Source organism: Alligator sinensis, unplaced genomic scaffold (assembly GCF_000455745.1).
Source record: "Alligator sinensis unplaced genomic scaffold, ASM45574v1 scaffold48_1, whole genome shotgun sequence".
Classification (NCBI taxonomy): Eukaryota; Metazoa; Chordata; order Crocodylia; family Alligatoridae; genus Alligator; species Alligator sinensis.
In genome coordinates, this window is record NW_005842541.1 from 256,377 (window position 1) to 278,717 (window position 22,341).

Consider the following 22,341-nt stretch of genomic DNA (forward strand, 5'->3'; position numbering starts at 1 on the left):
GCATGACCACATTTTTCTCAGAGCCAAGTATAAAAACACAAAGCAAACTATTGACAAGTCTACTTCATGTTGTTCTCAGATCTTATTAAGGCCCAGCCTTTCCTCCAGCTCCTAGTCTGTGTTTCTCCTTTGGTACTATTGATGGCCGAAGTAAGTTCAAATGGATCTTTGGGCCACCCCGGTCGGGTGGCCAATGGTGGTACCGGCGTCCGGCTGGTGACCGGACAGGTGTTGCTGGAACTTTAAAAAAAATTCGTCAGGGGCCGCCACTCAATCAAAAATTGGGCGGCTGGGCTCCCGAAAGTTACCTAAATATTACGTGGGACAACTCAAAAGAAAACAGGGTGTGCGTGCGGGGTCAAAGGTTCAAAACAAGTGCTTGGTACCTTATCTTCCGTCCAGTTCCCACCCTGCCTCATCTCCAGTTTCCTGGTTCCCAGCATGGATTTTTTGCTTACCCTTTGTGCTTCAATTCTGGCCCAGTCCTTTGTCAACAGCCCATTTCTAACCATTACTCCAGACTACTCACATCTGGCTTACAACACATGCATGGTGTAATAATAACATGTCTTTCCCCTGAGGCAAAGGATGTGTACGTGAAAGACAACAGGTACTGGATACTGTGGTGATACACAGGAGCAAGAAATGAACCAGGGAACTGGGTGGGTAGCTGGCAGGTGGGCAGTCTTCCCACAGCTAGCACTTACTGTTTCTTATAACAGTTCCTACCGTTTTGCCATTTCTTCCTGCTTCTGGGTAATTTCAGCCAGCATATCACTTGTAGAAGGCAGTTCATTCAACCCTAAGAAAAAAACAAAAGCCCAATTCTGAAAGATGTTCAAGGTAGTGCTTTCAAACACAGAGCTGAGGACTCCAGAGCAACCAGAAGAACAGAGAAAATAGCCCTAGGGAAGAAGTCTTTTTGCTCTCTATCCTGGCTCATATTTTGCTCCAAGTGAAACCCCACAGAGTGGAGGCTCTGGAATCCTCATAAAAACCTCATGATGACGGGACACTCTAGTCAGGAAAGGTGTTGGACTTCAAAACTTAGGGGAGCAAAGAAGGGGGGCAAGAGCCAAGGTACAAACAGAGTAAGAGAGAGACTCTAGCAGAAGAGAGAGGGATGGGGGAGGGTGGGGTGGGGTTGGGGAGAGAGTGAGAGCAAGCAGGAGCAAGAGAGAGCAAGCCAAGAAGAGCCTGTAGACAAACCAAAAGCAGAGCTGATAATGGCCTTTGTAAGGGAAATTAAATGTTTCACTGAGAGATTCTAAAACAAAGCATGCAGGCCCTTAGGCATCCTATAAAAGGAAGACAACACAGTACAAGCAAATCCCCGTTAAGCTGAAAGGTGTCAGGTGACACAGGAAAGAATAACAGCAAAGTTGAGGGATGGTGATGTTTTGGGGCTTTCTTTAGTACTGAAATACCTGGGTTTTTTTTACCTAGAGGCTGCTAATCTATTCCCTTGGGATTATGGCTCACATACCCTTGAACACACGTGTGGCCCAGCGACCCTGAAGCTCTGAGATAGGCATGAGGGCCCCCAGTGGCTGGACGAAGCCAATGAAAGCCAACGTTGGCTTTTCCAGGTGAGGCGGAAAGACAAGCTTGTACAGGGAGACCTGGTTATCAACCACTTTGAGGCAGTCAAGAAATGGGAAGGAGAACTTGTATCCTGTAGCGAAGATAACCACATCGATGTTGTCTTCTCTGGTGCCATCCTCAAAGATGGCACCAGTTTCAGTGAACTCGCTCACATTTGATTTCACCTGCACTTTGCCAGCGATGATGCGGTTTGGCAGATCATCGTTGATGGTTGAATGCTGGCAGAAAAACCTGAATGGCATAGAAAGGGGTACAGAAATGTCCAGATTGGTTTGTGCAAGAAGTGACATGGCTCAGGCCTGGAGGCTGTCAGGAGAGAAGAAAACTCCCTCCTCCCTCCTTTGCATGGACCAGCACGTCATGGGAATGCCCCAAAAGATCATCCAGTCCACCTTGCTGCATGGCCAGTGTCTCTTCACACATGGCATTTCCTACAGTTTCTTTCAGTCTAGTTTTTAGACCATCTGGGTTTCTACCACTTCTCTGGGTAAGTTCTTTGGGACCATCTGTTTATCCTATGCTTGCATAATACTTAGCACCTAGGGATCTGACCAGGTGTGTTAGGCACTATGTGAATACAAATAATGCAATGTGAATAAATAACCATGCAAGAACACAAAGCCATTACACTCCAATTAACTGCATGCTGGTCCCGCAGCTCAACTTCTTCCTACCTCTTAAAGCTCTACACAGAATTGCTCCTGTTGGATCAGGAGAGAACTTGAAAAAACACTTTATTATATTTCCTGATATGCTATTTCCAAATGCAGTCTCTGACTATGGATAGAGGGAGATTTTAACTGCTGCAAAAGGGGAGAGGGTGCTGCCTCTGGAGCACAGATTAGCTATTAGGCTGTAATTGTTGCCTCTGAATGCCCCCATAGCCACAAGAATTAGCTAAGTCAGGGCTGTTTCACTTCTAAGAGGCCAGGGGCTGCATGCCCCTCAGGCTATCTAGCAGGGGCCACACCAGCAGAGGCCATGGATCCCGAGAGTTGCACACTCCCCTCTGCTGCACCATGTGCCCAGCTGGCCCCTGCAACCCCCTGCAGCTGTTCCTTATACCTCCCATTGAACTAAGGGCCCAGGTACTCCTCTTCCACTGCAAACAGTGCCCTCTGCTGCACCATGTACCACCCCACTGTTGCTCCTCATGCCTCCCTGCTGCACCACATGCCCAGGCACTCTGATTCAGCCTTAGTTCCCTGGCCCTGAGCTCCCTTGCTACACTGTGTCACTCAGGCACTGTGGATGCCAAGCTCTTCTGCACTGCAGGCTGCGCTGCTTTGTACCACCCCATCCCACAGGGCAGGGGAAGCCAGAGGGAAGGAGAGCCTAGAACCCCCACCTGTTGCTTCAGCTGGGACAGTGTGAGGGGCCTAGGCCCAGTGGAAGTCCGGGGCCACAATTTAACAAGTCGCAGGCTGTGTGGCTCAAAAGCCAGCAGTTGGGCAGCCATAAGTGTATGGCTGTAAATTTAATCCTGAATGAAACAGCAGGAGTTTTGCTACATTAGTATAGCTGCAGGAGCATGCAGGCATACATTGTACAGTTACCCATCAACCAGATGTTTTCATGTCTGCACAGAAGTCAGTCCCAGTTACTGCAGCTACTCAGTGTTCAACTGTATTGTTTAAGAGCTCACCTCTGCAAGTTCTTCCCAATATCCAGCTTAAATGATCCCTTTTTTATTGCCATCCCAGAACTACTCTGTCTATTCCCACGTATCCTGCTAAGTCACTCTGCTTCGCATTTACAATGGGCAGGGGTGTTTGAAAGAGTGGAAAGGCTGTTGTTTTGTGTATTGAATGGGGAAGAGGATACGTGCTCCAGGAAAGGCCAGTTACAAGACTGACAAGTGCTGTGAGATCTGGCAGAGTAGCAAGAGGGACAGCTGCACCCAGGCAACAGAAAACAAATCTGTTGACAGCAATGGGACTGATATTCATGCCCTGGGGCTGTAGTTTGAGTGGTCAGAGACCTTACATTCTGTCCTGGTGCTCATTGCTCTATACTCCCTTTTGGTCTTCAACATATCCCAGATTTCCCTGCTTCCATAGGGTCCATTTAAAGGGAGGTGATCCAGGCTTGCTGGACACTTTACATATGTTTACAAAGAATTCCAGGAAGATGCCCCTTCCTTCCTAGCTCCCACAAGGAAGTCACCTGGACTCCATAGCTCACCTGTGCTTAGGCTGCAGGCCATAGAGGGCATGGTTGAAAGCTTTATTCAGTTTCCGCTCTGCAAAGTAGTTCATCATAGTGAAAGGCATAGTGTCCAAGAGAAGCTTCATGAAGCGAGTGATATAAGCTGCATCCGTGGGGTACCCTTCTTCCAAGATCCGCCTCTGTACCCATGCACCCCGCCTGGTGCTAAGAAAGACCTGAAGGAGGTAACAGCAGAAGAACCACTGAGAACCAACAGGACATTAAGTGACTTTCTGATAGAGTCTTTGGGTGAGAAATGTTCTGCTGGCAGCAAGGAGTTCAAAGATATCTGCATTTCATTATAATTCCCTAGCTTGGGGCTTTTAAATTCATTAAAGAGCAGAGACATTTAAGCATCTTCATTGTACCCACAGGCTTCCCTGGCCCAAAAAACAGACACTAGGTGCAGACACACAGAAGAGGAGGCTTGAGGAAACAATAAGGTGAAGCTGGTTGACATGTTGAGCACTGCCCAGATGTTTCTGAGGCTTTTGCAAGGATCACAGCAAAGGAAAGCTTTAAGGAAGGATCTGAAGCAGGACAAAGATGGGCCTTGTTGCTAGTCATGGGGAACTTGTCCATCATATGAAAGACCCACATGGGAAGAAACACCCAGGAGCGTGTTCAACAGTTTTGTAAGTGGGCATTAATGCTGAAATCAGGGACAGAACAGAGGTGGGCATTGACATCTTGAGAGCCATGGGATGATAAGCAGGTCACTCATGGGGTGAGTGACTCATGAGGTCCATCATATGGGGTGTGTGACCATGATAAGCTGGTCACTCACCCAGTTGCTTTATCTAAGCCAGTCCACTCTATATGCAGGGTTTCCAACAGGTTGCAAATACAGAGGTTGCCCCATTATTTTACATGGGGCAACCTCATCCTCACAATAAATGAAACAAAGAAACAACCTCCAAAACCTGATGTCTTCTTTCAGCCTTTGAGAGGAATGACCTAGGTTCTGTGGTTTTTCCTCAGCACCACAGTCTCCTTTCTCCCTTGTCTTCCACTCCTGGAGTTTTTAAGCCTCCCTTATCCACTAGTCATCTACTGCAGCTTACTCCCAGCCTTCTAGCCAGGCAGACTATTAACTGCTAAACTTCTGTAACTGGATTTCATCTCCCTGAAGGCTGAGCAGTGAGCAGCTCCTTACAGCATGTCTACACCTAATCCTCAGCATTCCTAACAAAGGACATTCTTGACCATGACCTATCTACTACCCACTTGCTTATGCCAACCCCAATAGTGTGGTGGTGAAGCCAATCCAGGTATGCTCCTGGCAACTACTCTCAAGACTTCCATCTCCAATGTGACTAGAAGATGCTGCAGGGGATGTTTCTAGAGCGGCTTCACTGTTGCATGTACAGGCCTGGTACATGCAGGAAGAAATGGATGTGCAGGCTGTCCTCAAGAAAATCCCTCCCAGGGAGCATGGGGGATACACAAAAGAGAGGGCTACTATGGTCTTGCAATAAAATTTGCTACCATTTTAAAAGAACATACCTAGTTCTGGCCTTCAGATCTCTGTGCAAAACCTCATGCAATGCAGTTAACTCTTATCAGTAAAGCACAGACCTTACTGAAGCCTGTGGGCAGGCAGGAAAGAACTCAGCTACTGGAGAGGAGTCCTCTCCCTCCATGCAAAAGGTTATGGATAAATCAACAGCACTTCTATGGCATCAGAGATGGATGGTTGTTGCTTGGTGCCAGAAGCAGATAATTAGCCCATGAAATAAATTAATAATAATTTCCACACTATGCCATGGCCTATGCCTAGACTAATTTAACAAACTTTGTGAGGCTCTGAATCCATTTCACCACAATCCTTCCAACCAGCTGTGTCAGACAGCCATGGTCCAAGCAACAGGTCTAGCAGTGTTTTGTTTTATTTTCACCCATTTTTCTACACAAACCTGATCCTGCATACAAGCAGGGACTTGCAAACAAATGCCAAAGTGCCTGTGGAAATACAAGTCTGGTGCCTGCTACGTATGTGCCAATATAGGCATTCCTTGTACAAGGGTTTGGTTTGAATAACACCTTCTTTGTTTCTATAAAGCCATTCTTGCTCACCTCATGGAGCAGTTTCAAAGGGCAGGGCCACATTCTCTACTGCACTGAGATCTGCTTATCACAGGCAATGAGACTATCAGGAAGCTCCCCCAACCATCATCCTAATCTAAATTAAAGCTTCTTAATTCACATGCTGGTCGCAGAGCTAACAGGCAACATCAGTTGGAAACTTGCAGAACAGATCTGTGCTGCAACATGCTCTGCTGTATGAGATGGGAAGGAAGCAGCTGGCATAGGAGCTGGCTCCACAGAGCTGCCCTCCCCTCTGGCATTCCCATCCCTCTGGCTGCAGTCATCATGACATGGCAAAGAGAATATGCTCATTTGAAACTGGATCTTAGGAGATGGTGTTACAGGATAGGAGATGTTAACAAATGTGGTGGGGTGGGAAAGATGAAGTCAGACAGGAACAGGTGTGGACACGGGCTCCTGAACAGATCAAGGGAATGGAGAGCTTATGTTAGAGGAGACTGCAAGAGCTTGGCTTGTTTAGCCTAGCAAAAGGAAGGCTACAAGGGAATAGAACTGCTGCCTATAAATACTGCTGGGGATAAACACCAGGGAGGGAGAAGAGCTGCTTAAGCAAAATCACCATGTAGCACAAAAACAAATATGTCTAAAATAGCTTAGAGTAAATTTGGGCTGTAAATAAGAATATGGTCTCTACCCATTAGGACAGTGAGTTTCTGGAGCAGCCTCACAAAAGGGGCACTGGGGCAAAAACCCCTACTTACTTATAAGGCAGATCTTGATAAGTATATAAAGTGGATTATGTGACCTGGTGGCCTGTGATAGCAGAGGACTGGATTCAGTGACCCAGGAGGTCCCTTCCCAGCCTATGTTCTGATAAATTATTGAACAAAGATGTAAAGAACAGCAGTCACTGGGTGAACAGTGACCTTCTCCCTAAAACGTGGTCCAGATGACCTGTCTGGAGTGCAGAGTGTTTTGGGAAGAGAAGAGGGGACAGCAACAGTTGGCTGCTCGTCCTGGAGGGTGGAAGAAGAGCCAAATGAATGAAGGGGAAAAAATAAAGAGTGGGTTCAGAGGGGGAAGCAATGAACATCTCACAGAGCATGAGGGTTTCTTTTGGAGATCATGCAGAGAGGTGGTATTGGCCACAGAATTTCTGTTTGCCATGGTTAAAAGAGAAGGCTAGGAGTTCTGTCAAGCTCAGAGTCAGCAGTATGGTAAGTCAATGTGGTGCAGGGCCTCCAAAACACCAGAAAGAGCTGCTGGCAGTTCCCAGCATTCACATGTAGCAAAACACTGGAAAGTATTGTATTAGCCTGCAGGAAGCACTGGTGTTGAATAGGGTGTGCACACAAGAAGAGAAAGGTTGTAACACTTAATCTGAATTCCCTGTACTTTTCAGGAAGGGGCTCAGGTGATGAGGGATAATATGAACCAGACCTGGGAAAAGCCCTCCAGCCTTAGTGCCGTTGGAGACTGTGTACTAGGTGGGGAACAACAGTAGATTCACCCAGCCCTGTTCACTCAAAAGGGAGTTTTAGTTTTAATCCCTGGTACTAACTGTTTTTTTGCTTGTAACGCAGTGACTGTACGTCCTAATGCAGCATTCCCTCCCAGGGTGAACTGCAAGCCTGATGTGTTTCAACAGGGCCCATAAATTAAGCCAACCAAGTGTGAACTTGTGACAGTACAAAGGGGAAATCTGAATTGCTGGGCTGGGCTTTCCTATTCTCCTCATCTCTGCTTTTGGCAGGGGGCAGTCTGCCTCTGTTCCACAGCAATTAATGGGGACTCCTCTGAGGGGCAGGGATCAAACAATGAAAGGGGTAAGATCTTCCTCTTCCAAGCCTGCTAGATGAGCTGGAGAGGCCCTGAGCATGATGACACACTGGATGCAAGATATAAATTTGAAAGGGGCAGAGTACCAGAGTGCTGAGTTAGTGACAGTCATGCAACAATGTGTCTCACTATTCTGAATGTATAGGGGTTAAAGGTGATGGGGGACTTAATTCCCTGGAACAGACCTGATCTGCCGTGTAACTGAGCTCCACAGCTATGTCCAGTCCTGAATTCCCAATGCCAATCACGATCACTTTCTTGTCCAAGAACTCTTGGGAGTTCTTGTAATCCCGACTATGGAAGTAGCGACCTTTGAACTTCTCAATACCTGCAGGAAAGAGCAGAGCAGCTGTGGCCATGCATCTGGCTGTGCGTTGCTGTGGGTCCTGAGATTCAAAGGCAGAGGGGGTGTTACAAGGGTCTCCAGCATTCTTTCAGACCAAGGCCAGGAGACACCCACACACAAGCGGGAGAAAACAAAAAAAATTCAGTGGTCCATGTCCCTGGCATTTGTCATGTCATCATCTGGTTTGTTCTTCTGCTGATCATAGAGTTCCCTAGGACTAAACAATCCCAGCCCCACCTAGATTTCCAGTGTAAAGGGCAGGCAGGAAAAGAGAAAGCCACACTTACAAGCTTATTAAGCCTGCCCTGTACAAAAGGATACACAGAGGGGAAAGTTAAGGCTTTTCTCCTCACCTCATCCTATTTCTGGGTTGCAACATTTTATACACAAGGAAGGTGACCTGTTGATGAGAGCTGGTGTTAACAGAACACCCTGACCTGGTGCTGAAGATAGTTTAACAGCCAAAGGCCATGTGGAAGTGTGGCTGTGCTACATGCCTGCATAACAGCAGCTGAGAAGATACAGGGACACAGGATTTAATATCTGCTAGTAGCAACCACAGTACTTACCCTGGGTCACTGGAAAGTTTGGGCCCTGGTTTGCTACACCTTCAATGCCTGCTGTTATCCCTGCCAGCTAGATGAAGATAGTATAGGTAAGCCAGCACATACCCCAATTACACCTTTATTTTATTAAGAGAACATGCCGTGTAGTTGAGCTCCCCACTCCCACACTGCTCCCATCTCAGGTACAGCACGAAGCAGTGGCTTTATAAACAGCATTATCAATGGTACCTAGGGTTAAGCCAGTCCTAACTGAATGCTTTGGAAAGTCTAGACATCCAAGACAAGGAGCCTCTGCTGATATGTCACCTCCTCCATCATGTAACTCCTCTAGACCTGGGCCTTATGAGGGGAACGATACTCTGGGATCAAAACATAGTGTATAAAGAGGCAGAGAGCCACAAGGGAGTGTTTTATTGCACTCTACAACATACCTGGAAAGGACTGCAGTGGTAAATGGGCGTCAGAATGGTGACCACTACAAACTAGGACTGCATCAAAGATGGCCAACTCCTGCTTCCCATTGGTCTCTGTAACAACGTCCCACTGGCCCGTGGTAGAGAAATCTGGGCGCTTTATCACAGAGCAAACGTTGGTCTGAACAAAAAAGACAGGCATCAGGGCATTTCATCCTCTCTCTTGGAAATGAGCCCCCAGAAAGAGCCTCCTACCTCCGCTCCCTATCACACTTACCATCTCCTCCAAATAACATAAGTCCCTAGCATACCTCAGATCCCTAGCATCAGGCCCCGTGAGGTCCCTGTCAGCCTTTACATTGCTGACATATCCATTCCTGCAAGCTCCCACTGAGAACCAGGCAGCAGCAGCTTCTGGGAGCTGGGCTGTGGCTTCATCTCAGGTGGGCCCCAGCTGAAGGGAGGTCAAAATACAGTTCTTTCACTTGGTCAGGGGTCCTCAAAGGACAGCACGGTGTCCTGCCAGGCTCTGACCACTTAGGGCTGCTGTTGAATGCAACTGGAACAGGAGAAAGGCTGTTTCTGGGGCCTCTGAAATATGACCATGATCTTTCACTACTTAACGAGGGCATCAAGTTTCATTGATGGCAAGATTCTTCCATGCAGGACCTGCTCACCCGATCACATATCCATGTCGCTGGGCGCACACATATGCAGACACATGCACAGGCCAGCACAGTGTTCCCATCCTCCCCACAGGCACCCTCTCGCCATGTCAGCTCTCCCCTCACCTTGAAGCGGATGTACTTAAGAAGGTTGAAGTGCTTAGCATACATGTGGAAATACTCCATAATTTTGAAGTTGTGCATGTAGTTGGGAAAATCCTCCGGGATGGGGAAGTCACTGAAGCACATAATTTCCTTGGAGGTGTTGATAATGACTGATTTGTAGATACTGGCCCTGCCCTCTTCAGGATTTTTCTGCAGGGAAAAAGAGAATTGTTATAGAATTGCAGAGTTGAGAATATCATCTAGTATCATATACTCTCACTCTCTAAAATAACAAACTACTTTTGCAGAGGATGGGTTTGGAATCTACAACTTCTGCCTTTCAAAGCAAATGTAGCAAATTTCTGGGTTCATGGCCAACAAAGTAGAGCTCTTGATCAGCGATTCTCATCCTCGGCTGTTGTGGGATTTCTTCAAGAGTTCCACAGGGCCTGGTCCCTCTGTGAGGAGATAAGTGCTTGCTCCCAAAGTGGCCTCAGTGGGGTATTTCTGGGTTGGGAACATATATATGGGAGAGGGAGGCTTGTTCAGGAACCACCTGGCTGGGACACTGCTTCTATCCTACAGTTTGGTGGTTAGGACATTCTGGTGAGAAGCACGAGATGTGGGGTTGTGAATCCCCTCAGGCTGAGAAGGGGCTAGAACCCAGGCCCAAGGGAACTCTACTATCCAAACCAGAGGGGTCGAATGAGCTTTGTGGCTGCTGGAGCAGAACTACTCTGGATCACCTAAATTCCACCTCAGTCCCAGTTAGGCACCTAGTTGATCAGACGGAGGTTGCTGCAGCTGGGAGAAGCTAGACAACCTTTGTGGGCTGAACTGGGAGAAGCCACACTGTTTTCTTTTAATTTCTTTTGTTGAGAGAAGTGGGCAAAGGGTCCCAACTTGTGTTAAAGGAAAATGCCGGATAAAGGGCCTGCTTGTTTTGAACCCTGAAAGAGGTGTGGCTGTGACTCTCACTAAACCAGCTGATTGAAGTCATCCTGCTTAAGGCAGGATCATTCCTATGTAAACCAACCTATATGTCTACCACTCTTAGAAGTGCATGAAAAACCTTGTCACACAACTACCAGGCACAATGCCCCAAAGCTCCAAGGACACCATACTTTGCCACAGGTAAAGCAGGGGGATGAGGACATGGTCAATGTCCTGCCATTGCTGTTTATTCAAATATACTCATGAGATCTCAGGGAGAAGACCATGCTTCCTGCAGCAGAGACCAGACTTACCTTACTGTTCCCCCTTTGTTTTTTGTCATTCAGCCATGAACAACATCTCCAAGCCAGCTCTTCTGGATACAAGAGCCTCTAGGATCTTTATGGACTTTGCATTTGCCTCCCAGCACCAGATTCCAATCAGGTCTACATGCACCCCAAATGTAGTGGAGTCAGTGGATGGGTCTACCTTCCCCGCAGAACCCACCTAAGTAGCCCCACTGGAAGTGTGGATCAGAGGGCACAGGAATTTCTCTGCTTCAACCTGATCCATTTTCCCTACTTTCCAATTTTCTTGGGAACCCCATGGCTTCCCCTCCACAACCCTGATATTCTGTGGGGGCAGAGGGAATTCCAATTTCTTTCTACTTTAGTGCAACTGGATGTGTTTCCATGGGAGACCCCAGATCACAGCTCAGATCATGCAGGGAGCCAGAGCACCCGACACCATCTGCAGGAGGAACAAGGCCTACACACCCAAAGATTGCCAGTCTGCCAGCCAATGGCTCATCTATCCCTGCAAAATACTGAGATCTGGATGATGTATTTGATAAGAAGGGGTGAACCAGCTTCCTCCACATCATCCATACGATTGCCTCACTGACATCTTACCAGGTGTACAGATTCTGTGTCTGAGCCTGAACTCAAGGCTCTAAAACAGTGGTCACCAACCAGTGGATCTCGATACACCAGTAGATCTTGGAGCCCCTTGTGGTAGATCTTGGAGCCTCTTGGAGTTGATCTGAGGGTGGGGTGGGGGGGCTGAGTGCCTGCTTGCATGCACACACGCACCTCCCAGCCCAGCAGGTCAGTCTGTGGGGAAGGGAAGGGGCGGGGGCTAGATCGAGGTCTCCGCAGTGAGGGACAGTGCTGCAGAGGCAGGAGCAGGGGTAAGATAAGTGGGGACCAGCCAGGTGGGACTTACCTGTTCGGGAGGTGTGCCCCCAAATAATTTTTTCTCTATCTGCACCCCACCCTTCCCTGGTCCTCCATACTTTCAGGTGGCCCCAACATCAGAGCATTCAGAAATACTTTGGCTCCTATGAGGCTTGTGTTCACACCAAAACCTCATGCACTAAGCCTCTAGGCCTCCTCCAACCGCTACAGACGCCAAGCCAGCCCTGGAACATGGTGTCTTGATTTTATTACCGATCTGCCTCCCACCTTAGGGCACTCAAGCATCCTGCTGGCAGTGGACCTCCTCACCAGGATAGCCCATCCCCTGCCCTCAGACAGCCTGACTATTCTTAGAAAAAAATCTTTCAGTTTCATGGTCTTCCCGGGGGCATTGTCTCAGACTGCAGCCCACAATTAGTTTCCCACTTCTGGAAAGAGCTCTTAAAACTTAAAAATCAAACCTCTAGCCTCATCTGCACATCACCTGCAAACTGACAGGCAAACAGAATGGATCAGTCAGACACTCGAACAATGTCTCCAACACTTTTTGAATTATCACCAGGACAACTGGGTCTCCATACTCCACTTGTGGAATTCACATATAATAACTCTGAACATGCCTCCACTGACCACTCTCCTTTTCTTTTGAATTATGGGGCACTTTTACATGTGTTCCAGGAATGTGAGAAGGGAGCTTTAATTAGAGCAGCTCCCAGAGTCACTCTAATTAAAGCACCTCAGCATCTTGTGTATCAGTATCCCCGTGCTTCAGAATCATGGTGGGGGCGCTTTAACTAAAGCTCGTCAAATGGGCTTTAGTTAAAGCACCCCTGCTGCCATTTTGAAGCACAGGGATGGTGATACACTACATGCAGAGGCTGGCTGGAGTGCGCGAATTAGCATGCTCCAGCAGACTTGATTAATTAAGTCTGCTCTGACATGCTGGAATTACAGTGTGTGGAAGCAGCCTCCTGGCACATCTGCAGGCACCCATGGTTTCCATCCCCACATTCATCTCTTGTCCTCTCAGACCTTTTACACGCCAGCTGCAGTCTGTCTGGTCAGTCATTTTCACCAGGTCCAGCAAGAGCTAAAGAAACATCTAGAACTTGCCAAGGAGACTTACAAGAGCTTCACAGATAAGAATCGTCAAGAAGCACTGGCCTTCTTAGTGGGGGAAAAGGTTTGGCATCCACCTCTGCATGTCCATCTGCCAAACTGAACTTCCAATACTTGGGCCCCTTCTCAATCATTGCAAAGATGAATTCAGTCACCTACAGATTAAAGCTCTCCAGAACCATGAAAATGGTCTTTCACGTCTCCCTGCTGAAGCCGCATAAGGAGAACCCATTTCCAAGCCGAGCACCAAGCCTTCACCAGCCATGCAGATCCAAGGTCAAGATGAATTTTTGTTCAACAGATTCTAGACTCCAAGATGATTGGGGGAAATTACACTGTCGAATGGACCGTGAAGGGGACAGTCTGCAGGAACGTTCCTGGGAATCAATGAACAATGTCCATGTGCTGGACTTTGTAAAAGACTTCCGTCAGGCTCATCCTAAAAAATTCGGAGAACAGGATAGCATATGGAGGGGTTTGGGCATTTATTGTTGTATTTATGTGTAAGAGAAAAAGCAGAAACAACTAAGAAGCACCACATATTGAGAAGTCCTGGAAAATCATAATAGTAGGAAAAAGCCAGTTGAGTTAAGTGTTACCTGAAAGAAGAATAGCACAGTGAAAAAATACACTCCCTCCTGCTGTTTAAGTCCTGTGTTTTGAGAAATAGGCCTTTGTTAATAAACAGGATTACACCAAAGGAACAGCAGGCTTCATCATAAATGTCTCCTTTTAATGGAAACACCCCCCTGAGCTAATTACTCAGATCAAGAAAGTAGAGCAGCACTTTTAGAGTAACATGTTCTGACTGCAAGAACAGGCCATACAGCACACGGTGCGGGCGTTGTCCTGTTCCAGCAGCATCTTTCAGCACCATGGTCATTTCACCTCCTTGGATGAGGCCATCGGCATCGATACCTCTTGTGCAGATGAACTGCACAAGAGGCAGGAGATGTCTGTAAGACACCCTGTTGCGGTTAATGCGCTGGTGAAATCTGACATTATGGAATTAGCTCTGGGTTATTTTACTGCTGGAACATGCCATGTAGCCTTCTCAGACAGGCTTATTTGTTGCATCATGGGACAGTGCATCCAGGACTACCAGGAAAACTTTAAGCCTGCCATAATTAGGGAGGCTACTGATATGTTGTGAGTTCAGCAACAACAGTCTGGACACTCCTAGGTTGAACTAACAGTTGTTTATTATTACTTCATAGATTTCATAGACATTAGGGCTGGAAGAGACCTTGGAAAATCATCGAGTCCAGCCCCCTGCCCTAGGGGCAGGAAGTCAGCTGGTGTCAAAGAATCCCAGCAAGATAAACGTTCAAATGTTTCTTAAAGGAGTCCAGAGTAGGTGCTTGCACTACCTCTGGAGTCAGTCTATTCCAGGCCTTGGGGGCTTGGACGGTAAAGAAGTTTTTCCTTATGTCCAGCCTGAAATGTTCTTGGAGGAGTTTGTGAATGTTTGACCTTGTCATCCCTTGGGGAGCTCTGATGAACAGGCGTTCCCCTAGATCCTGATGTACCCCCCTTATATACTTATAGGCAGCCACCAGGTCCCCCCTGAACCTGCGCTTTTCCAGGCTGAAGAGTCCCATGACTCTCAGTCTCTCATCATAGGGCCTGTTCTCCTGCCCTCTGATCATGTGCGTGGCTCTCTTCTGGACTCTCTCAAGCTTTTCCACATCCTTTTTAAATTGTGGAGCCCAGAACTGGATACAGTACTCCAGCTGCGGCCTCACCAAGGCTGAGTACAGCGGGAGGGTGACATCCTGGGATTTGCTTGAGAAGCATCTATGGATGCAAGCCAGAGTTTTGCTCGCTTTACCAGCTGTGACATTACTTTGGTGGCTCATATTCATCTTGTGGTCAATCATGATCCCCAAGTCCCTTTTGGCCGTGGTGCTAGCAAGCGTGCTGCAGGTTTTTTTTCCCCAAGATGGAGTACCTTGCATTTTTCGGTGTTGAACGCCATCAGGTTTTCATCTGCCCATTTTCTGAGCCTGTCTAGGTTGGCCTGGATACCATCCTATCCTCAGGTGTGGACGCTTTACCCCAAAGTTTGGTGTCCAGTCCACTTCTGACACCAAAGTCTACATCATTAATGAAGATGTTAAAGAGTATAGGCCTAAGGATGGAGCCTTGGGGGACCCCACGATTTCCCCACAAGTAGCAACCCTTGCGGGCAGACAGCTCATGCTGACGTGATGAAAATGGCTTGAATACCTCAGCCAATTTGTGTGCAGGCCAGCCCCTCCACACCCAGTTGAGGACATGGGCAAGGATGGGGTCTTTTGCAGTCATCCTTATAACTCTCTGGAATCATATCCAAGGTAGATTTTAACAATTGCCTCAGTATGGAACAATCCTGGGAATTCCTGCTAGCATTTTCTCCATGAACTGCTGGAAAATTCCTGGTGCCGCAGAAGTTGCAAACCAGACGTGCTTGACACAGAACACTCCCCGGTGTGCAATTATTGTTTGGGCCTCAGCAGCCTTGTCATGTACTATCAATAGCTGATAGGCTTGAGCAAGGTCAAGTTTGGCAAAAACCTTCCCTCCTGCAAGAACAGACAGTAACTGGTTAATGGCAGGCACTGGGTGCGGATTCTGCTTAAGTGCTTTATTAGCAGTGCACTTGTAATCCCCACAGATGTGAACACTACCAGTACATTTTAAAACAGGAACAATTGGTGTGGTCCAGCTTGTATGTACGATTGGCTCAAGGACCAATAAGCTGAACTAATTCTGCATCAATTTTCAGCCGCGGTGTGAAAGGTACATTCTGAGTCTTCACAAAGATAGAGGCTATTGCAGTGTGATATGACCCCGCATTCGTTCCTGCCTGGGCCAGGGGGTCGGACCTCATGATCTGTTTAGGTCCCTTCCAACCCTAAGTACTATGATACTATGATCCATTTGGAGTGTCACAGGTGGACCAGAGTAAGTTCCTAATTCCTTGGAGAATACCTGGGGAAACTCCCTTGCAAGCCTTTCCAGACTTTCTGTGCAGAGACTGTGTACACCTTGAATACCGATTCCCAATGGTGAGAATCAATTTCTCCCCAGAAGACTTCTGTGGGAAGTCAGTGACAATGAGGGGTAGATGCTGTCTAACAGCTCCATACTGGATATCTACACTGCAGCTACCCAAAGTTTCCACAATCTGTCCATTGTAGTCCACACAGGTGACACTCAGGTTTCAATAACTTGGGGTCAGGGTGCCGAAACACCTGGAAGAATGTGTTTTCATCTATGAGGGATACTCCTGAACCCAAGTCCACTTCCATTTTTTCACTCCTTTCCATTTATTACTACGGTTGCAATCATCTCAGAAACGTGAGTTTCAACACCACCAACATTTTGAATCAAACATAATTTTTGTACCTCACATTTTGGGGAGGACCCTAATCTGTGACTGGTTTGGGAATGAATACATTTGCCTTAGTCTTTTTGTCTCTTGGAACTGGCCTTCCAGCAGCAAACCCTCTGTGTGGCCCTTCTTGCAGCCATGACGCTCCGCATTCCTAAACCTGCACTCCCTTCGTCTGTGTTGGCTGCCACAACTCAAACATGTCTGTGGATTAATTGGTTTACGTGGTGCTGAAAGGTATAATCCGCTGAATTTGCTGGTGATGATCTGATTCTTGATCTTTTTGGAGCAAGTGGACATTGCAAGAGAATGCCTGGCGAATTTCTCTCATGTTACGGGATGCTGCTTCAGCTGCCAAGGCTTTTTCTTGTGTAGCAGCCAAGGTCAAATTTGGTTCAGAGAGCAGGCGACATTGGATTGCTTCATTCCCACAGATAAGACAGTCACAAAGCAAGCCATCCAGGAGATCACCAAACTCACAAAATTCGGCAAGGCAAGAGAGCTCAGCCAGCTCATCTGCTATGCCTTCATAGGAGAATGCCTGGTGAATTTCTTTCATGTTATGGGATGCTGCTTCAGCTGCCAAGGCTTTTTCTTGTGTAGCAGCCAAGGTCAAATTTGGTTCAGAGAGCAGGAGACATTGGATTGCTTCATCTTGAACCCCACAAATGAGACTGCCATGAAGCAGGTCATCCAGGAGATCACCAAACTCACATAATTCGGCAAGGCAATGGAGCTCAGCCAGCTCATCTGCTATGCCTTCATTGACCTTTTGGTCCCCTTTAAAAAAATAAAATCTCTGCAGGGTAACAGATGGCCTTGGGCAAAAATGTGCCTTTAGCAGGGCAATTAGTTCAGCATAAGACATAGAGTTTGGCAAGGCAGGTGCTGTGAGGGAACGAACAATGGCAAATATTTTGGCACCACAGACTGTCAGGAGGATCACGCACTTGTGTGCTGGGTTTTCGACTTTGTTGGCTTCCAGGTAATAGGATAGCCTCTCAGCATAAGAGTCCCAAGAAGCCGGCTGGCTCACATCAAATGCTTCTATATGCCCCAATGTGGCCATTTAACTAACATGAGCCGTATTAGAGAGAAAAGAAGAAGAAAAAGAAAAAAACTTTCCTCTGATCACAAAACACAGCCTGGTCTCAGAATGTCGTCCCACAATCTAGGGGGATCTTCTCAGCAAAGGATCCCATCCTTGTAGCCAGATGAGATGTTGTGAGTTCAGCAACAATGCTCTGGACACTGCTGTGTTGAACTAACAGTCATTTATTATTATAACTCTCTGGAATCATATCGGGGGGGGGGATCTTAAAAGTTCCTTGTATATACATATAGAACTTATACTTATGTGTGTATATATATATATATATATATAGATGTAATATGTATATTATGTGTGTGTGTGTGTATACACACACACACACACACACACACACACACACACATAAGTATACATATACAATATATGTATGCAGAACTTATACTTGCATATAATGTATATGTATGCAGAACTTATACTTGCTCTGACCCAGTCCAGTCCTGTGGAGAGAGAGAAACCAAGACAGCCTCTGGCTCCTCATGGCAGAGACGATGGAGTCCCCAGAGCTGCAGAACTGCCACGAGCACCTGAATATGCAGTGCTGGACATGAGGGCTCTGGCCTTAAAGGGACAGTGCAGGGAAACACAATAAGACACAACAGCTACGGAGCGTACAAGTGATTCCCGAGAACATCAAATGTGAAAACAGGGATGGGAGTGTGGGTCAAAGGTTGATAACAAGTGCTCCAAGCGGGGGACACTCAGCAGAGCACACCCCTATCTGATAGGCCTATTTGATGTGCTGAAAGATCATGCCTTTAAGCCCATCACAGACTACTATAAGTCTCCCTTAATAAGGGAGGCCACTGGGGACACATCAACTAATTCCAGGAGACAAAAACAGGAAGGGAAGTGAGGTCATAAGATAATAAGGGACTTGGAAAGGGACACTGAGCAGAACACACTGGCAGCACCCACTGCCTCCTGAATAAGTCAAGAGAGCCTGAGTTACGGGAGCTCTCTGTGGATGCCAACCATTGAAACTGCCTGGAGACATGAGCTGAGAAGTAACAGAAAGACAGGCCCACACTTGCCCAGGTTCCTCCCAGCCAGAGTCTCCTTCCTGGTGTTGTAGATAGCCAGCTTTGCCAGTCATGATGTTGACCAGGAGGTCCCAGGACTTGGATGGGCCATGCAGGGGGTACAAAAAGGAAAAGGTGTGGGGAGAAGTGCAGCCAGAACCTCAGGAGGAGGTTCAGGAGAAGGTAGAAAAGGGGCTGCAATGTGGCACACTTGAAGTAAGTACTCTCCCAGACAGGGTACCCTTGAGGGGAGTGTCAGGAGTCAGGGCAGCAGGCAGGCTAAATTGCTCCCAGCTGAGCAGGCCTCGCTGCCATCAGCCTACTTCCAGCTGCCCCCAATTGCCTGCATAGCCATGGCTGCCTGCTTATAAAGCAGACCTCTTTCAGTATCCAGCAGTAGGGCTGTGTGAGGCTTCGGACAGAGCTTCGGATCCGGAGAAGCTTTGGATGCTTCAGGGTCCAAAGCAGCACATCTGGGTCGAAGCACTGCCTTGTTTGGCTTCCTGAAGCGCTTTGGAGCTGCCTCGGAGATCCGGCCATAGGGTATAATGGGGAAACAATAAAATATCTATAACCTTGTTGTTTTTTGTTCGAGATGGATGACGTTTTCAGGGATGGTAGATTCTGAAGAGAGGATGAAGCTTACCAACTTTCAAGAAGATCAGTGCAGGGGCTTGGGGAAAACTGTACCCCAAGTTATTGAAAGCAAAACTCCTGTCACGTCTATGTGTTACAGCACAGGGAGGTCAAAACTGCTGGGGAGGTAGCTCTTGCTGAGGCCACAAAGCCTGCCAAGTTTCAAGAAGATCGGTGGAGGGGTTTGGGGGGAACTGCCCCTCAAGCTGCGGACAAGCAAAACTCACGCCATGGGTGCTTGTGGGACTGACTGTGTCCGTCTTGGGGTGCGGAAGGGAGACACTGCAGGCCTGGCTGCTAAGCTGCTGTGTTCCCAGTTACCAATTAATCAATCATGATTCACTCAGGGACCAGGGACTCAGGGACCAGCTCAATACACGGGACCTAGCTACTACATTAGTGTCTTAATGAGCATCGATTAGCACCTACAAAACCAGGCTAAGGAGAGGAAATAATCAATACAAGACAATCAACTGCCCCAAGACAGACAGGGGTGCAGGGCCCCAGACTCCCCTGCATCGATCTCCTCCACAGCTGTCAGATGTCACAGCAGGGGCCACCATCCCTGCAGCTGTCACCCCGCTGCACCTTAACACACGCAGTGTCACCCATGGCATGGGTTTTGCTTGTCCACAGCTTGAGGGGCAGTTCCCCCCAAACCCCTGTACCTATCTCCTTGAAACTTGGCAGGCTTTGTGGCCTCGGTAAGAGCTACTACCCCTGCAGTTTTCACACCCATGTGTTGTAACACACAGCCGTGACATGAGTTTGGCTTCCAAGAATTTGGGGTACAGTTCCCCCCAAACCCCTATACCAATCTCCTTGATACTTAGCAGGTTTTATGCTCTCGGCAGAGGCTACCATCCCTGCAAGTTTCACCCAAATCAGACAAAAAACAACAAAGTTATAGATATTTCATTGATTCCCCGTTATACCCTATGGCCGGATCTCCGAGGCAGCTCTGAAGCTTTGGAGCCACTTGGTCTGGAGCTCCGGATCGGATCGTGGCCATCCGAAGTGGCTGGATCTGAAGCCGGATCGGATTGCTGCTGACTTGCACAGGCCTATCCAGCAGTAGGGGGTGTGCGAAGCGGGCCGGATTTGATTCAGATTCGGCCCAAATCGGACAGTGATTCAATTAGTTGATTCAGATCTGTGTCCCTGATTCAATTTGGCCGAATCCAAATCTGAAGATTTGATGCTGATTCAGAGAATCAGCGATTTGGACACAGGCACAGCTTTAAAAGTTTTTTCTACATACCTTGAGGTACCAGCACGGCTTGTGATCACTACAATTCTGGGGCGCATGGAGCGTCCCACAGGAATGCGGGGGCACCCTACACGTGCTTGGTGGTGAACCTTCTGGGTCTGCTGGGGAGTGCATGCCCCCCCCCACCATGTCTCCCCAGACTGGGGATTGGCTGCAGGGGGACCCAGGGTGCCCCCCCAGACCCAGGAGGCACCAGTCGCTGAGCCGGGGGGTGGGGTGCAGGGGGCCCCTCCCAGCATGCTCCCTGGCAGACCCAGAAGTGGACTGGAGGTGCTTCTGGTCCACTTCTGGGTCTGCTGCTGAGCACGCTGGGGAGCTCCCGTGCTTCTGTGGGACACTCCATGTGCCCCAGCATTGCAGCATTCACGATCCCCTGCTACAAGGGGCATGTAGAAAAAACATTTCAAGCTGTCTCTATGTCCAAATCTCTCTGAATCGTTTTGGAGGGTTTCAGTTCAATTCAGAGAGATTAAAGGGTCCTCTGATTCAATTTGGATTTGGAGATTTGGCCACCGAATTGGGCCAAATCGAATTGGGGACTGAAGCTTCACACAGCCCTAGCCAGCAGGCTGCTCAACAGGACAGATGTCTCTCTGTCTGGTCCTGGGCTTCTGACTCCTTGTTGGCTTTCTGTCTTCATCAGCAGGACCTGCTGTTTCCTGCTTGCTGACTCCTTGTTCCAGACTCCAGCCTGGATCCCTTTTGCTCCTAATTTGCTGACTCCTGACCTCTTAGGGCTATAGCTGCCTGTTCCAGACCCCCTAGCTAGAAACTCTGGTGTGCATCAGAAGTTCCAACATCCCTGGCTTATGACTGCCCAAGATAACTGCTTACTTCTCAGTCCCTTACAGATCTCAGCCCCTGACCCACTTGCTCCTGGTTCTGGACTCTAGTCTGGAGCTTCTCTGGACCTAATCCTCTGGGTTGCAACTCTGATTGCCCACATCCCAGTCTCACCCCCAACAAGAGAAAAAAGTGGGACTCTTCTGTCTCCATCCCAGCATGAGAGGTTCACAACGTAGAGTGGAGCTCAGACCTACCTCATATCTCCAGACCCCTCCGATGTCACTACTTCTCTCGAAGCAGGTAGGTTCGAGCCCCTCATCCAAGCAACACTTAATGGATAACAGCCCAGAAACACCAGCTCCAATAATTGCAACCTTCCTGTTTGCCATGAGGCTTGGTGTCTGAGTTTTGCTAGCCAACTAGCAGAAAGGAAGTCTCAGGATGCGTCTTCTGCAGACATGTATCAGAGCTCCAGAGGAGTCACAACTATTTGTGCTGTTCGGGTGAAGAAATGACCTGTGTCAGCGTGCTTCACTGGATGAGCTACTAGCCAGTGAGTGTCCAGCATGGATTACCTTGCAAAAGTGGGACCAGTTGCATAATTCACTCCTGCTGGGAATGCAGTCTGGTTCAGCTGTGTAATAAAACTAAGCATTTCCCAAAAACAGGCCTTACAGGGCTCCAGCAACTGCTCTGTAGCACCTATCCCACTTCATACCCTCCCCAGGGGGCTCACTCCCTTTGTTGTCCCCAAAGGACAGTGAGTTCGTGCCTGGTGCGCTTGTGCCAATAAACACACAGGGGTGAAGGATCCAACTTAATCTTTATTTCTGCGCAGAAAGTGGCGCTTGGCAATCATTCGCAAAGCAAGCACCCACACCCCAGTGGGTGTCTGCCTTATATAGCTACGTAACAGGTTAAACTTGCTGATGTGATGAAATGTGTAGCAAGCCCAGCAAGTAACCCCCCTTCCATCTCCGGAACTTTGTTGATACAGCTTTTCCTCTAGCGAGGCCAGCAATTAAACAACTAAGCAACAAGCGATCTCCCCCAGCCTAAACAACCTACTCTATGCCCTTGGTTAGATAAAATACTTTTT

The 22,341-nt window shown here is 48.1% G+C and overlaps 2 protein-coding genes across 2 annotated transcripts in view; both read right to left on the reverse strand.

The window, feature by feature from the left end:
- The window catches only part of LOC102386364 (dimethylaniline monooxygenase [N-oxide-forming] 5-like), a gene marked incomplete at its 5' end in the record, with an annotated part of 2,428 nt that extends 1,941 nt beyond the window's left edge, over positions 1-487 (reverse strand). Inside the window, one exon of the mRNA XM_006031952.2 lies at positions 459-487. Within this exon, the coding sequence (XP_006032014.2) occupies positions 459-487 (29 nt within the window). The remainder of the gene's footprint in view (positions 1-458) is intronic.
- Positions 488-1,450: 963 nt separating this feature from the next.
- On the reverse strand, positions 1,451-21,631 carry LOC102384711 (dimethylaniline monooxygenase [N-oxide-forming] 5-like). The gene is made up of 6 exons (XM_006031945.2): positions 21,497-21,631; positions 9,818-10,006; positions 9,045-9,207; positions 7,887-8,029; positions 3,790-3,989; positions 1,451-1,836 (listed from the first exon to the last, which is right to left on the reverse strand). The coding sequence occupies exons 1-6, from the start codon at positions 21,629-21,631 to the stop codon at positions 1,479-1,481; spliced, it is 1,188 nt and encodes a 395-aa protein (XP_006032007.1). The 3' UTR covers positions 1,451-1,478.
- Between the last annotated feature and the right edge of the window lie 710 nt (positions 21,632-22,341).